This window comes from Hipposideros armiger, unplaced genomic scaffold, assembly GCF_001890085.2.
Source record: "Hipposideros armiger isolate ML-2016 unplaced genomic scaffold, ASM189008v1 scaffold_438, whole genome shotgun sequence".
Taxonomy (NCBI): domain Eukaryota; kingdom Metazoa; phylum Chordata; class Mammalia; order Chiroptera; family Hipposideridae; genus Hipposideros; species Hipposideros armiger.
Genome location: NW_017731788.1, coordinates 431,476 through 447,638, shown reverse-complemented (window position 1 = coordinate 447,638; position 16,163 = coordinate 431,476). Strand labels below are relative to the sequence as shown.

The 16,163-nt window shown below is 39.5% G+C and overlaps 1 protein-coding gene across 1 annotated transcript in view; it reads left to right on the top strand.

Moving 5' to 3' along the window:
* Nucleotides 1-2,319: 2,319 nt before the first annotated feature.
* The window catches only part of ASNS (asparagine synthetase (glutamine-hydrolyzing)), a 20,531-nt gene continuing 6,687 nt past the window's right edge, over nt 2,320-16,163 (top strand). Inside the window, exons 1-7 of the mRNA XM_019665284.1 lie at nt 2,320-2,428; nt 5,828-6,099; nt 8,243-8,480; nt 13,854-14,039; nt 14,295-14,396; nt 14,853-14,980; nt 16,042-16,163. Coding sequence (XP_019520829.1) covers nt 5,851-6,099; nt 8,243-8,480; nt 13,854-14,039; nt 14,295-14,396; nt 14,853-14,980; nt 16,042-16,163 — 1,025 coding nt within the window. The 5' untranslated portion in view covers nt 2,320-2,428; nt 5,828-5,850. The remainder of the gene's footprint in view (nt 2,429-5,827; nt 6,100-8,242; nt 8,481-13,853; nt 14,040-14,294; nt 14,397-14,852; nt 14,981-16,041) is intronic.

Below are 16,163 nucleotides of genomic sequence, written 5' to 3'. Positions count from 1 at the left end.
ATAGGCTGCTGAGAAGTCCTGCAGCTAACATTTGCAGGACAGGGCAAGAGTTCAAATGGAGGCTCCAGCTCCATTTTGTCCTGCTCTCACTGTTTCCTGTACCTGAGAGCTCACCCATACAGGTGGCATTCTGAATTCCACCCTAACTAGGTTAGTTCATGACCAGTGGAAAGCTCAAGTGTGGTCCCAGGTCAAGAGCTCTGGCTATTGTGATCCAAAGGTGGCTCTATTGTTGAAAACCCACTTAGTGTTTATAAAGTGATAACCATGTGGCCTACTCTAGAAGCATTTTCTGTTCTGAAGAACGAGATGAAGTGGGCTTTATAAATTAGTTGGAGCTCTAACATGTGGGTCATGGGCTCCTGGTAGATTTGGAGTTATTGACAGGAGTTGGCAAATCTGAATCGTTTTATAGCATTTTCTATAGACAATAAATATGTCTTACTCATCAACAAATATGTCTTACTCATCAACATTAACTTGACCAAAATACATAGGATTCAATAAAATGCAACTTGAAGTTGTTATTAACACCAGTGAAGCTTTTTATTATGTACATTTTTTTTAGTCAGTGAATACCAAAGGATAGCTACCATCATATAAACTAATTACTATATATTTTTTAATTCTAGAAAATGGAACTGCCTACCAAAAAAAGAAAGAAAGAAAGAAAGCATTGAGAAACACCAATTTAGTAGATATTTAAGAGAACTTTAAAGTTATTTTATTTGACTTTATTTTAATTAATGCTCTCAGGGCTGAACAAGTGCAATCTTGTATTGTCTATTACAAGACAGCCAAAAGGTTTTACTTGGCAGAGGAGGATTTTATGCTGATTCCTCAGTGACTCAGGTCAAAGAATTTTAAATGTTCCAAGAGTGAGGTTTTAATGTGGGGGTGGGGTAAGATGTGGGAAAATAGGCCAGCATAATTTAGTTTTCATTTGTGTCTAATAATCATGAGAGGATGTGAAAAATTTTCCACTGTAGTTAAATCCACCACATCCTCAGCTATGTCTAAGATCAATGTATCAGGTAGGGTTCTGATAAGATGCAGATGGCATACACCAGTAGGGGCTAATTTGAGAAGTGTGGGCAGGATTTAAGTAAAGCAAAGAGTTTAGTACCCAAGGGCTAGGATTGCAGGGACAGAGGAGAGAGCAGTTTCTGGAATCTGAAGAGAAGGAGAGGACCAGGTGACAGGAGCTGTGGGGATTTTGAGGTAAGGGAGTCGGGAAGAAAGACCCTGAAATTTCTCCCTCCCACACTCTTCGTCTCCTTGAAATGACTCCCTTTGGACATTTCTACCGGAAGAGGAGGGCAAGAGTGTCAGGGAACAAAGTGAGGTGGAGAAGGATGGGGAATGGCCCTGGAAGGACAAGTGAACACAACCAACAACACAAGGTGACATCTCAAGTGTCTGTCTTCCAGTACATAGACAGGGTGGTAAGGGAAATGCGCTCTAGATTTATACAGATTATGATTCAGTTCTTTACAGTGTACTTCAAATTGTGTGTTTGGTTAAATCCCTCAACTTCTCTGAGTCCTATCTTTACATTTGTAAAATGTGGATAGAAGACCTTCTTTTCCAGGTTCTCAAGTTTAAAAGATGTTACACAGACGAGCATGTAGTCAAGTCTGTTTGATGCTAAAAACTTTAGATAAATAAAGAACCTTAGAACTTAGTCATCTATCATCTTTGTTCTTGCCTGTCAACTACTAAGTGTTCACTGCATGCTCTGAGCTTAGGGAAGTTATACTCTTGGCAGTTTTTGAACTACTTGGGAATGTATTGTACAGGGATATCAAACCTGTATTCTACAAGCGTTGACTGTAGTCTGATCTTAGTATGTCTTGCACGTGTAATTTTACTATGTCTCAATTTATTTTGCTGCTGAGGTAACTAATAAAATACATATAAAATACATAAAATACAAGAGTGCTATGAAGTCATAGTACCTTTTTCCTAATCATGGTGGTGGTATACTTTCTCTTATCTGCAGGGGGGATACTGCAATCAATTTGGTGATGATTTCCCTAACAACAAAGTGCAGAAGACCCCCTAATTGTCAGAACTGCAGATAAAGTAACGGTAGGTGTCAGTGGTGCATTTGGCCTGACTTATGAGGCTATTCTTCTGCAAGAGCCCTAACACTCACGAGCTGGAAACACAGCAGATCCTTGCGGCTGCAACATGTCCTTCGCTCCCTGCCCTGTCCCGCCCTGTCCCGCCCTGTCCCGCCTTGTTCCTCCGGACCACGCCACACCCCTGCGCACGCTGGTTGGTCCTCGCCTGCATGATGAAACTTCCCGCACGCATTACAGAAGCTAGGCGGGTATAAAGTAAGAGGAGGCCCGCCGCACGCCCCGCCCTCCTGCAGTCCGTAGCCCGGCTCCGCGCCACGCTTACCGGATCTGCTTGTGCCCAGGTAAGCCCAGCAGCGGGGCCTGACAGAGCACCCTCTCCGCGTGCCCCCGGGTTGCCCCGGGAGGGGGAGGAGGGTGCTCTGCAGCCTGTCCCCACAGACTGGAGGGCAGACATAGATCCTGGCTCCTGCAAATGCTGCGGCTCCTGCCGCGTAAAGGGGGCGGGGCCTAGAGTTGCGCATCTGGGAGCCAGCGTGAGAAGACCTCAGTTGTGGTCCCCGGAGAGAGGGATCAGGGGGACGGAAAAGGGGAGACTGGCCGCTTTGGAGAAAAGGCGGTGGCGGCCTACGTTGGCCACTGTAAATTTTATTATTTTTTATTATATTGCGTCGAAGCCTGTGGAGATTTTCACTACCCCTAGGCCTTGCGTCCGACGGGCGGCAGTGCACATGGCCAGGGTGCAGCTGGAAATCCTGGGGTGACTCGGTAGCTTGGTACTGATCCAGGAGGGAGAGTCTCCGGGGTTGTGGGTCTCAGCCTCAGGGTCGATACTTACCCCCTCATCGCTGATCCCCTCCCTCACCTTTAGCTAGACACCCCTCCCCCGCTTTGTAGATTGCAAGACAAGTGACTTGCTGAGCAAACCCTGTCAAAAGAGATACATTGAGGGCGACTGGTGGCGTGACACAGAAAAAGTCAAAAGAACTGGCGCACCCTTTCTCAGTGGATATCTCTTCTATAGGGCTGGCTTCAGATAAATGTTACTGTTTTAAATAAAGCGCCAGTTCTCGGCCTGGGAGCCCTACATTATTTCTCTACTGTCTGTTGCCCTGGCTGCTTGACTAATAATTTTAGAGCACCAAGAACTCTTTTTTTTTTTCCCATTGATTGATCGCATTGCTGTAAAGTTAATTAGAAGTAACTTGAGTCTTGAATCAGATCAGGAGTTGGTTGCTGAGATATTAATGTGAAAATAAAGTGATATGAAGTTTAACTAGTTGGTAAGTAGAATAGAAGCTAAATGCACCGAAACAACACTATCCAATTCTGTAGCGGCTAGCCACATGTGACCACGGAGAACTTGAAATGCTGGCAAGTCTGAATTGAGATGTGCTGTAGTGTAAAATATACCACATGCCAATGATTTAATAGAGAAAAGCAATGTAAAATATCTTGTCAATAATTTTTCAGACTGATCACATGTTGAAATACTATTTTTTGGTTCATTGTGCTAAAATTATTTAAAATTAATTTCACCTTTTTTCTCTTTTTTAATGGGGCTACTAGTATATTTATCAGGTTGTCGGAAAAGTCATGACATATTTTTTTCTATGTTTTTCGTTGCAAAAATGCGTCATGACTTTTCCGACAACCCAATAAAATTACACGTGGCTCACATGTCTGTTGGACAGCACTGCTCTAGAAGTTTATGAGGAAATAGGGGAAATTGCTGGGAACAAGTAGCAGCAATAGGAAAAAGCATTGCAAGTAGGACCTTTGCCCTCCAGTAAGACTGACTCCAATAAAAATCCTAGGCGATGGTTTTAATTTGCTTTTTTCTGCCAGAGAAATTAAGTGTGCTTCACAAACTATTGATCCCCCTCTTACCCCTCCAGTGTCATGGTTAATGTTATCTTTAGTGTGCTTAATGGGATTCACTAAGCAACACTAGGAAGACTTAGGTAAATGCTAAGGACCTCACGAGATTTTGAAAGCACTTTCCCAGCCCAGTTTTATTTATTATCTAAGTTTCAGGTATACACTGGAATTTGACATCTGTATACACTACAAAGTGATCACCTCCAAAGTCTAGTTACTATCCAGCCCCATATAATTGACCCCCTTCACCCTTTCCCCTCTGGTAATCACTGAGCTGTTCTCTATATCTGTGAGTTTGTTTTTGTTTTATTTTGTTTGTTCATTATTTTGGGTTGTTTTGTTTTTTAGATTCCACATATAAGTGAAATCATATCGTATTTGCCTTTCTCCTTCTGACTTACTTTACTTAGCATTATACCCTCAAGGTCCATCTATGTTGTTGCAAATGGCAAGATTTCATTCTTTTCTATGGCTGAGCAGTATTCCATTATACTATGTAGAGTCACTTAAATATTAGTGAATTCCCCACTAAAACTCAAAGTAAATATCTCATAGACTGTTTGGCCAACTGTATGGAAGGGACTGCATAGGACATGTGATAATTTATTTCCAAGTTGCTTGAGCTAATATCTTTTTTTTTTTTTAATACCATTTTCTATTAATTTGATCTGGTCTCATTGAAAGGCCAAACAAAGCTTTGGTTCATTTAGATACAAATGAAATGTCCTCAGAAGATTGGTCAAAGTAATTGATACAACTTGAATGTATATTTTTTCTTTATGGTTTTTGTCCCAAATTAAGTAGGCATTTGCTTCAAATTTTCATTTTTAGAAAAAACCAAAATCATTTCCAAATTAACAGATATTTTGGTAAAATAACTGTTTTAAGCTGTCAGCATCCACACAAAATAGGCCTTTATTTCACAGTTTAAAATTTGAAATTGCAAAGCAATTAACATTTGTAGGAGTTATTTGTTTGCTTCTTGGCCTGCAGGGTTGAACCTAGTTGTTTTTCAGAGATGTTTCACAGTCTCTGTCCCACCTACTTTGCTTTCTTATTGACCAAGACAGCTTTGAAATAAAAATATTTGAGAACATTTTTATGCTTTTGGACATTTTTGATGGTGGTCATTTTGTATCTCTATCAATGTAATTTTTGTTGTTGTTGTTGTTGTTGTTATAATGCCAGGATATCTGCTTTTTTTTATCTCTTCAGAATTTCTTTTATCACATTTGAATAAGTCACTTAGGTCAGCTAGAAGTCATGAAATGCTTAGAAGAGTTGTATATCTTAATGTTATACTTCAGCAGTATGTATGATCTTTTATTCTACTCACTATATTCTATGCGCAGTGTGTATGGGTAAACAGAGGGACATTTAACTGTCAAGGAGACTTAAGAGGAAACTATAGTAATTTGGAAAGTCTCTTGGATTTTTGAGGGCTTTTGAGATTCTGGGCAGGAGAGTGTGGGGTTGCAGTCTCACATGGTTGGAGCCAGCCTACAGGTGTATCAGTATCTTGGAAGTAAAACTAGGATGCAGAACAGAATGTGGCCTGAACACTGTCAGCTCTAGCTGACCAAGTCAGCTAGGTGACCTAGGTGAGAGAGATGCAGGCTTTGGGTGCTAAGCTCCTATAGTTAGCTGCATGTAAAGGTCATCCATCTTTTTTCAATACTTGGGAGTAAATTAAACTATTCTTTTAACTCCCGTGTACCTGCCAACCTAATGGCAAATTGCTGTAGATAAGATCATTTGTATTTCAGTCTTTGAAGTGGTTTATGCAAGTTTTTGGAATCAAGATTTAATACAGACTTGGATTGGATGCTGAATATTTAATCAGTCTGCTTTTCTCTCTCTAGAAAGGAAGTAGTTCCTTTGAACTATGTGTGGCATTTGGGCCCTCTTTGGCAGCGATGACTGCCTTTCTGTTCAGTGTCTGAGTGCTATGAAGATTGCACACAGGGGTCCGGATGCATTCCGTTTTGAGAATGTCAATGGATATACCAACTGCTGCTTTGGATTCCACCGGTTGGCGGTGGTGGACCCGCTGTTTGGAATGCAGCCAATTCGAGTGAAGAAATATCCTTATTTGTGGCTCTGTTACAATGGTGAAATCTACAACCACCAAAAGGTAAACAAAATGAAACCAGAATCTACCTGATGTGATTAAACCTCACAGCTCGTTGGTTATGATGATTTTGTATATTTTGTATAATGCTTTCAAAAACACTTTCCATGTTCTTTATCACATTTGTTCCAATTATATAGAAAGGGCACTGATTTACAAAGAGGTGAAGTGACTTGGTCACAAAAAAATAAGTAAATGGAGATTACAATTCCAGTTCTCTAACTCTTAAGAATTTTTTTTTTCTTTTATGAATTTGATTAATTAGAACCTGTGTTAGGCTCTGTGTTAGGTGCTGGGGATATAATAGTAAATATGACGGGTAGGTCTACACTCTAAAGGAGCTCATTCTATTAGGGAACAGACAAAAAAGAAAACATTGTGTGTGTAATAGGCATTCTGAAAACATGAATATGGAACTGATAGATATGGGAGATCCAGTTTTAGGAAAGGTGATTGAGAGAAGGCCACTTGAGAAATTGACACTTGACCTGAGAGGCAGTAGACAAGGATCAGCTAGCAAGGCTGGAAGAGCATTTCATGTAGAGGGAATAGGAAGTGGTACACGTGAATCATTGACCAATAAATTACCTGCAAGGTTTGGCCAAAGGTGGTGGAAGATAGATTTGGGAAGCTGTTGCTTGCTAAAGACTTTGAATGCCTTAGGGTCATTTATTCTTCAGCTACTTAAGCCCAGAAGGCCCAGCAGATGACTGTTTCCAAGTTCCACCTGCTAGTGACAGGTCATTCCTGATAGTCTCCACATTCCACCTGCTAGTGACATGTCATTCCTGATAGTCTCTCAGACAGAGTATGGAGAAGCAACCAGGAGGCAGGTGGCTTTATAAACATGGGAGGCGGCCACAGCCCCTTTTTGGACAGTTCTGTGAGTGCTTATAGGCAAAAGGTTTACAAATTTATCAAGTGAGTGAGATTGTGGAGCTTGTTTCATAGGTCATACATATCCAAACGCATAGACTTTTTGAAATTTAAAAACATGTTTTAAAATGTTTAAACTCATGTAGGACTTTGCCTGATTTTGTTTACGTGAACCTCTAGCTTGTCTGTTGTCAGCCAAAAATCATGGGTAAGTACAAAGAAAGAGAAACATAGCAAGAACTTTTCACCCTCACAGTTTGCCAATGGTGATGGAGAGCCAGAGTTCAGGCATAGCCTAATCAAACCCTTTCGCTATGCAAGCGGTGATAGCGACCATCTCTTTGCTGTTTCTTTGGGGCATGTGGACTAACCCCCACTGTCATTTTACCTAGCAGTGAGAAGCAGCTTTCCTTCCACTGCAGTGATGAAAGGACGGGATGTTGTAGTCCTCCCTAGGGACCAGCAGCTTTGTTTTGGACCACGCGTCTCTATTATTGTGATGGAGTCATTTATTTGTCAGGGAATAGTGCCAAAGATGTTTGTCCTTTTGCTTTCTATTTTCTTTGGTAGGTCTTTGATGCTGAACTGGAAGAACCTCAGCTGATACTATTTTCTCAAACCAAAATTTCACAGTAGCAGACAACACATTTTTAGTATCATGGCAACTGGGCAACCTATTTGCTTAACTTACATACATCGGGGGGGAAAAGTGTATACACATTTTTCTAAGAGCTGTTATCTCTTAAAAAATGTGTATACATTTTTTAGGCACCCTCTGGATATGTAAATATTTGCATTACATACACAGTATGTATATAACATGCATTTACACCCCTCCACACATTGCTGCTCTGGTACCTTGTCTCTGTATTCTGTTTATCAGAATAAAAGTAAAATTCTCACAGGTCTAGTTAGCCTTTTTGTTTTAAAGAATTTGTAGGATTATGAGTTCAAACAAGTTACAGTAATACCGTGGTTTGTGAGCATAATTCATTCTGGAAACAAACTACTTGTATTGTAAGACATCACTCGTTTACCACATTGCAGTGTATTAGAAATGTTTGCTCTTGTGGGACGCACACAAACCACGTTACTCGCAATCCAAGGTTTTACTGTATATTTTTATAATGCCATGATTCATCTAAATCACTAAAATGTATGAAATGATAATTGAGCACAGAAATATTGAAGCTACTTTGCAATAAAAAATTATGGTGAATGCACAAGGGCTCTAACATGGTTTTTTTGTTGTTATTATTGCTTCCTTAAGCTGCAACGCCATTTTAAATTTGAATATCAGACCAAAGTGGATGGTGAGATAATCCTTCATCTTTATGATAAAGGAGGAATTGAACAAACAGTTTCTATGTTGGATGGGGTATTTGCATTTATTTTACTGGATACAGCCAATAAGAAAGTGTTCCTGGGCAGAGATACCTATGGAGTCAGACCTTTGTTTAAAGCTATGACAGAAGATGGATTTTTGGCCGTGTGTTCAGAAGCTAAAGGTAATGATAGAATTTTTCTATAGATTTTCATTATAATCCTGATTTCTTTTATTATTATTATCCTGATTTTGTGTTTTCTTCTAGGTCAAATCCCATAGGGGGCAATCCAAAATTTTACAATTGACTAAGTAAGTCATGGACCCTCTGAGCTTTGTGTTTTTTTAAACCAAAGAGTTGAACTCTCCTTTAGAGCTCTTAAATTCTGTAATCTTTGAAGGATAAATCTATAGTAAAGTCATTTAATTTTTGTTGTGTTGATATGTTTTGCATCTGGCTTGATCCCATATGTATTGGCAAGTTTTCCTATGTCCTATTGTAATATTAGAGTTGGCTCTGGAATGATTGACTGTGGTACCAAGCTATAGCTATAGCAAATATTTATTTAGCATTTTGCAAACAGCTTTATTGATATATAATTCACATACCATATATATAATTTAAGTTCACATTTAAAGTATACAATTCAGTGGGTTTTAGTATATTATCTGCAACCAAAACTTCTGCCAATTTTAGAAAGTTTTTTATCATCTCAAAAAGAAACCCTGCACCCTTTAGCTATCATATCACTCCTCATCTCACTATATCCATCAACCATTAAACCTCTATATGGATTTTCCTATTCAGGACATTTCATCTGAATGAAATCATATATATGGTCTTTTGTGATTGGCTTTCACTTGGCATGCTTTCAAGGTTTGTCTATCTTGTAGCATGTATCAGTACCTTTTGTTTTTTTACTTACTTTTTATGGCCAAAAGATACTCCATTACATGGATATACCACATTTTGTTTGTCCATTTGTCAGTTGATGGACATTTAGGTTATTTCTTCCTTTAGGCTATTATGAATAGTGCTGCTATAAACATTTATGTACAAGTTTTTATGTGGACATATGTTTTCATTTCTCTTGGGTATATACCTCAGGGTGGACTTGCTGGGTTATATGGTAACTCTAATTGTTTGAGAAACTGCCAGGCTGTTTTCCAAAGCGGCTGCACCATTTTGTATTCCTACCAGCAGTATATGAGGGTTTTGGTTTTTCACATCCTCACAGTCACTTTTTATCTGACTTTTTTTTTTTTAATTGGGGAATTGGGGGAGGGGAACAGTGTTGGGAAATTGGGGAAGGGGACCCGCCAAGTTGTTGTTCTTCAATCTTAGTTGTGGAGGGCTCCAGTCGCCATCTGGCTGCCTGTAGGCCACTCGTGGCCTCTAAGCTCAAGGTGCTGTGTTCTATCTTAGTTGCGGGTGGGCGTAGGCACCATCCCATGTGGGAGTCAAATAGGCAGCCTTGTTGTTAAGAGCACACGCTCTATCCCCTGAGCCACCTGGGTGGCAGCTCAGTTCAAGGTGCCGAGTTCAGTCTTAGTTGCAGGCGGACGTAGCCCACCATTGAACAGGCAGTCTTGTTGTTAGGAGCACGTGCTCTCACCAGCTAAGCCATCCTGCCAACTGTTGGCAGCTCAGCTCAGGCTTAGCTCACTGACCCATGCGGGAATTGAACCGGCGGCCATGTTGCTCAGAGCTCGCACCCTTAAGCTAACTCTTAACCAACTGAGCCACTTGGCCAACCCCTATCTGACTTTTTTATTCTAACTGTCTAGTACATGTGAAGTAGTATTTCACTGTAGTTCTGATGTGCATTTCCCTGTTGATAATGATGTCAAGCATCTGTTCTTGTGTGTGTGCCATTTGTAGATCTTACTGGGACAAATGTCTATTTAGTTCCTTCGTCCTTTTTTTTTTCCCTGCTGAGGATCATTTAATTCTTTAATATTTTTTAAAATTAACAGACTGCTTTTAGAGCAGTTTTAGGTTTCAGAAAAACTGAACAGAAAGTAGAGTTCCATGTATTTCTCTCGTTATGTTCAACAAGGTTGCAGAATGCATGATCAATATGCAAAAATCAGTTGCATTTGATTGATACTTTTGCAGTGAACTCTATACACTTGTAATGAATATGAAATTAAGAAAACAATTTCATTTACAATAGAATCAAAAAGAATAAAATATACTTAGAAATAAGTTGAACGAAAGAAGTGCAGAACTTGTACTGTGATACTATAAAACATTGTTGAAAGAAATGAAAGAAGATTTAAATAAATGGAAAATCATCACATGATCATGAATTGAAAACTTAAGATTGTTAAGATGGCAGTATTCCCCAAATTGACCTTCACATTAATGTGATCCCTTTCAGAATCCCAAATGACCTCGTTGTAGAAATTGACAAATTGACAAAATTCATGTGGAAGTATAGGGACCAGAAAAGCCAAAACAATCTTGAAAAAGAGCAAAGTAGGAGAACTCACACTTCCTGACTTCAAGATTTACTACAAAACAAGGGTAAGCAGAACTATGATACTGGCACAAGGATAGACATATAAGCCAGTAGAATAGAATTGCGAGTCCAGAAATGAACCTATACATCTATCTATAGTCAGCTGATTTTCAACAAGGGTACCAAGATCATTCAATGGGGAGAGAATAACCTATTCAACAAGTGATGCTGGGACAACTGCACATACACATTCAAATAAATGAAGTTGGACCTTTTCCTCACACCATATACAAAAATTAAAATGGATCAAAGACCCAAAGATAAGGACTAAAACTATAAAATTCTTAAATGAAAATACAGAGATAAATCTTCATGATGTTGGATTTCACAAAGATTTCTTAAATATGACACCAAAACCACATGCAACAACAAAAAAATAAATAGGACTTCATCAAAATTAAAACATTTTTGTACTTCAAAGGACGCCATCAAGAAAATGAAAACACAACCCACAGAATGGAAAAAAAATACTTAAGCAAATCATATTCAGCACTTTTTCACAGTAAACTTGAGAGAGACATTCATCTTTTATCTCTTACCTAGATAGCAATAACATTTTAAAATAATCTGGTCTAACTGCCTGCCTCATTTTGCTTTAGTCCTTAAATCCTTTCTCGTTTAGTTTTTCAGATGTCATATTGGCTGAAGCAAGGATAATGAGATCAGTAAAAGAGTCCTTAGGACACCAATCACATTGTGGGTACTAAGAGATGTTTGAATTGGACTATTTTCAGGCATTTCTAGTGTGGTCACATGTCACAGAACAAGCATGTATGTTTAGTACTATTAGAAAAGCCCAGCAGGGCCGGCCAAGTGGCGCATTGGTTAGGAGTTGGCTTGGCAGCACCAGCTCTAAACAGCAGGGTCCCGGTTCAGATCCCACATGAGGGCCAGTGACACTGCGCCCTCTACAGCTAAGATGGTGAACAACAGCTCGACCTGGAGCTGGGCTGCCATGAGTTGCTGGTGATGGTAGGCTGCAGTGGGGCTGCACTGGGCTGCTGTGAGCCACCGTGAGTGGCTGGCAGCCAGCGTGAGTGGCCAGCAGTGTGAGCTGCCAAGAGCTGCCGTGAGCGACCGTCCAGTGGCCGGCGACCAATCTGCCTCACCTGGGAAGAGCGCAATGATAATACCAACATGGGCCAGGGAAGCGATGTCCTCCACAACTAGACAAAAGAACAAAAGGACAATAACTTGTCTGTTCCCCTTCCTCAATTCCCCAACGCTGCTCCTCCCCCAATTCACCAGTTAAAATCTTTAAGGAAAAAGAAAAGAAAAGTCCAGCAAAGAGAACACAAGGGAAAAGCAGACCCATTACTTCCACTCGCTCCTTTAGGCCCGATAGCTTGATATGGAATTATAATCTTACACTCAATTTACCCTTTGAAATTTCTTGACTTCTATTTTACATCCTTCATAGCACTTCCCTTTTTCAGACTGAATGATCTCATCTAGAAAACTGTAATAGGTTTGCTACGGTTTTTTTTAAGAAAAAAAAAAGTGAGATATAACTCACATACCACACAGTCACCCTTTTGAAGTGTACCATTCAGTGGTTTTAGTATATTCACAAATTTGTGCGGCCACCACCACTTTCTATTTTCAGAACCTTTCCATCACCCCCATGCCATCCACCACCTCAGCCTCTAGCAACTGCTAATTTCCTTTTTGTCTCTGGATTTTTACATTCTGGATATTTCAAGTCCATTTTCAAGTTTATCCATGTTGTAGCAGGTATCAGTACTTCTTACTTTCTTATAACTGGATAATGTTCCATTGTATGGATGTACCCCATTTTGTTGATCTGTTCATCAGTTGTACATCTGGTTTGTTTCCGTTTTTTGGCTATTATGAATAATGCTGCTGTAACTATTCATGTACAAGATTTGTACGAAATACATGCTTTCAGTTTTCTTGCATATACAAGTATACCCAGGAGCAGAATTGCTAGATCATGTGGTAACTCTAGGTGACTTTTGGGGAACTGTCTAACTGTTTTCCATAGTGCCTGCACTATTTGACATTTCTGCCAGGAATTTATGAAAGTTCCAATTTCTCTACATTCTTGTCAACACTTACTTGTTATTTTCTGTCTTTTATTATTATTATTATTTTGGCCATTCTAGTGGGTGTGAAGTGGTATCTCATTGCGGTTGTGATTTGCATTTCCTGCTTTTAGAATAACCTATCAAAACTCATCTGATTGTGGTACTTCCTGCTTAAAAGCTTTTAATTAATCCTTACCCCCTACATGGGTTGTGTGGCTCTCTTAAGCTCTGTTTGCTAATGATGGGATCTGGGTCCCATCTAGTCTTTGAATTCAGTGCTACACAGTAGACTACTGGGCTAACAAACTCAAATTATAAATCATAATGAGTGTTCTGTGTAGAGAGGCTGTTCCTATTTATTTCAAAGATCATGGTGATGTCAGATTGGCTATTCCCTATGAGAACTTATGAAAGAAATTTAGATTATACTGTTTAACTCACACACTACATATAATAACTAGTTAAGGGATAAATGCCTGACTTCTTAATATCTGACTTTAAAGTACCTAATAGTATATCATTTTGCTTATTAAAGAACTGGGAGCTATGGCTGTTTTCGTAAAATACCTTAGTGATGACGAAGCAATGACAGCCAGGAGATCATGAAATTAACAGTTCAAGACCATCTCTTAGGTTAATAAATGCATCTTATTTTTCTTGTTATAGTTGTTGGTTTTACTATAGGAAATAGATTTTCTTGATCAGAAATTCCAGGTAGGAAGAAGAAATTGAACATTGGCGATTTTCCTATCACTTTGAATTACTAGAAATCTGTAATTTTGCTGTATATCTCTGTACCACTATTACCTCTCTAGTAAGTCAATGGTAGGGTTTGAGTGATTAATTTGTTTTTACCATTTTGCTGATATAATGGGCATGTATAAAAAAAGAGACAAATAGGAATTTAAAGGATATTAATTAATCATGAAAGTTACTGTGAAGTGCTATCCTAATTTGAATAAAGTTATTTTTTTTAATTTGTAGGTCTTGTTAACTTGAAGCACTCCACAGCGCCTTTTTTAAAAGTGGAGCCCTTTCTGCCTGGACACTATGAAGTTTTGGATTTAAAGCCAAACGGCAAAGTCGCATCGGTGGAAATGGTTAAATACCATCACTGCAGAGACGAGCCTGTGCATGCCCTCTATGACAGTGTGGAGAAACTGTTTCCAGGTAAGAAAGCAAACGCCCACCCACCTACTCCCCACCTGTGCCTCCCAAAGGAAAATTGTACTCATCACTGGAAGAAGGGAAGTGTGAAGATCTATTTCCTACTTAATTTGGAGGTGACACTTTGGGATCTGGCAAGCTCCACTGTGAAGCAAATGCCATTGTGACAGACGTAGATGATTGTGGATATTGTTTCAGGAAATAACTCAGCCCAAGCTTTTTTGGAACTGTTTCACTTACTTTATTATGTGTTAACAGGTTTTGAGCTAGAAGCTGTGAAGAGCAACCTCCGGATGCTTTTTGACAATGCCATTAGGAAACGTTTGATGACAGACAGAAGGATTGGCTGCCTTTTATCAGGTGAAATCCGTTAAAAAGCCTAATTCTATTTAGTTCATATTTGTTTAAGTTCAGTGATGTGTAGCTGTCCCTGAGGTTTTGACTATAAAGTATGTACTCCGTGGTTTAATCTTTCCCCTGTTATTGATGGAAAAGTTTTCAATAAGCTTCATTTAGTATTTACGGTAATATAGCAATGTAAAGTTACACTATAATTATATTATTGGTTTGAGTGAGTTAGTGAACATTCTTTAGAATTACGTTTAAGAGATTTTTAACCAATTCAAATACTGTTACCATTATCACGGGTTATGTGTTAGATTTTTCTCTTATTGAAGTTGATTTTCAGTTTATAAAATTTATTTTACCTTTTAAATGGGAAACGTCTAATCTTGGTGCTATGTAATAGGAATGTGAGTCATCTGTCCCCCTCTTATGCGAGACACGTGACCAGTGCACTTCCTGTCTTGCTCTCAGGGGGCTTGGATTCCAGTTTGGTTGCTGCTACCCTGTTGAAGCAGCTCAAAGAAGCCCAAGTCCAGTACCCTTTCCAGACATTTGCGATTGGCATGGAAGACAGTCCCGATTTACTGGCCGCTAGAAAGGTAAGACACCATCTCTGCCCGTAGTTAAGACAGACTTGCTGTTAGAATGAAAATCAAGTCAATAACTGAAGATTCTGCCCTTCTGCTGCTGCATTGATTCAGATAATTGTTTTAAATTAAATGTATTAGAATAAAATGCCTATTGAATATCAACTATGTTGTACACTGTATTTCGGAATACTTTTATCTGCTGTGGCCCATGCAATTCTCACAAAAACCCTATGATAATAATTCTGTCCTTCTGAAAGTAAGAGCCTGGTACAGTGGTTAAGATGGCAGGCTTCGGAGCCCGACAAATCCTAGCTCTACCACGCAATTCCTCACTTATGTAATGGGAGGAGTAGTATCTACTATAGAATAACTGAGGTGAAAATTGTGTCATTCATGTACAGTGCATACGATAGACCCTAGCATGTAGTCAGTATTTAGTGAATGTTAGCTGTTACTGCTTTTCTTAAATAAAGCACTGTGTCTAGGACTGGGCATAGGGGAGCTGGTTCATATTCAGGGTGCAGGGTACCTCGTTCTTACTCTGGAAAAACTTACATAGAATGAATGAGAAGGAGCTAGAGAGCAGCCCCAAAGTAGTTTGATTAATGCTCAAAGAATCCAAAGTGACCAAAGAAAATGGGGGGTGGGGTGCATTTCATTTAGGAATAACATCCGGATATAAAATTAGGCATTGCAAAAGAAGACCAGGGTTAGAGCAGGACCGTGTTGGACTAGAGAGAGATGAGGTGTGTTAGGTAAAATAGGTGTGTGTTTGGGGGGTGGGAATGGCATGCTAATTGGAAGCCCTCTTGTCTGTTAGGTTGAAGTCTTGGAGTGGATGGGGCTGATAGGAGACCTACCCCTTGGGGGCTCAGTGGAGGGTAGAGACTGGGGGAACCTGACTAGGTGGGTCTTGTATGTGGTGACCTGAAGAACCATTTCCCCTTATTTTGTCTCTTGTTTTCCACTGGTGTTAATTCATAATGCATTTGAACTACTGTCATGTTTCATTTTCAAGAGCAGTACTTTTCTTAAATAACAAGTGTGTGGGTATTTCTTTATATAATCAGGTGGCAAATCATATTGGGAGTGAACACCATGAAGTCCTCTTTAACTCTGAGGAGGGTATTCAGGTCCTGGATGAAGTCATATTTTCTTTGGAAACTTATGACATTACAACAGTGCGTGCTTC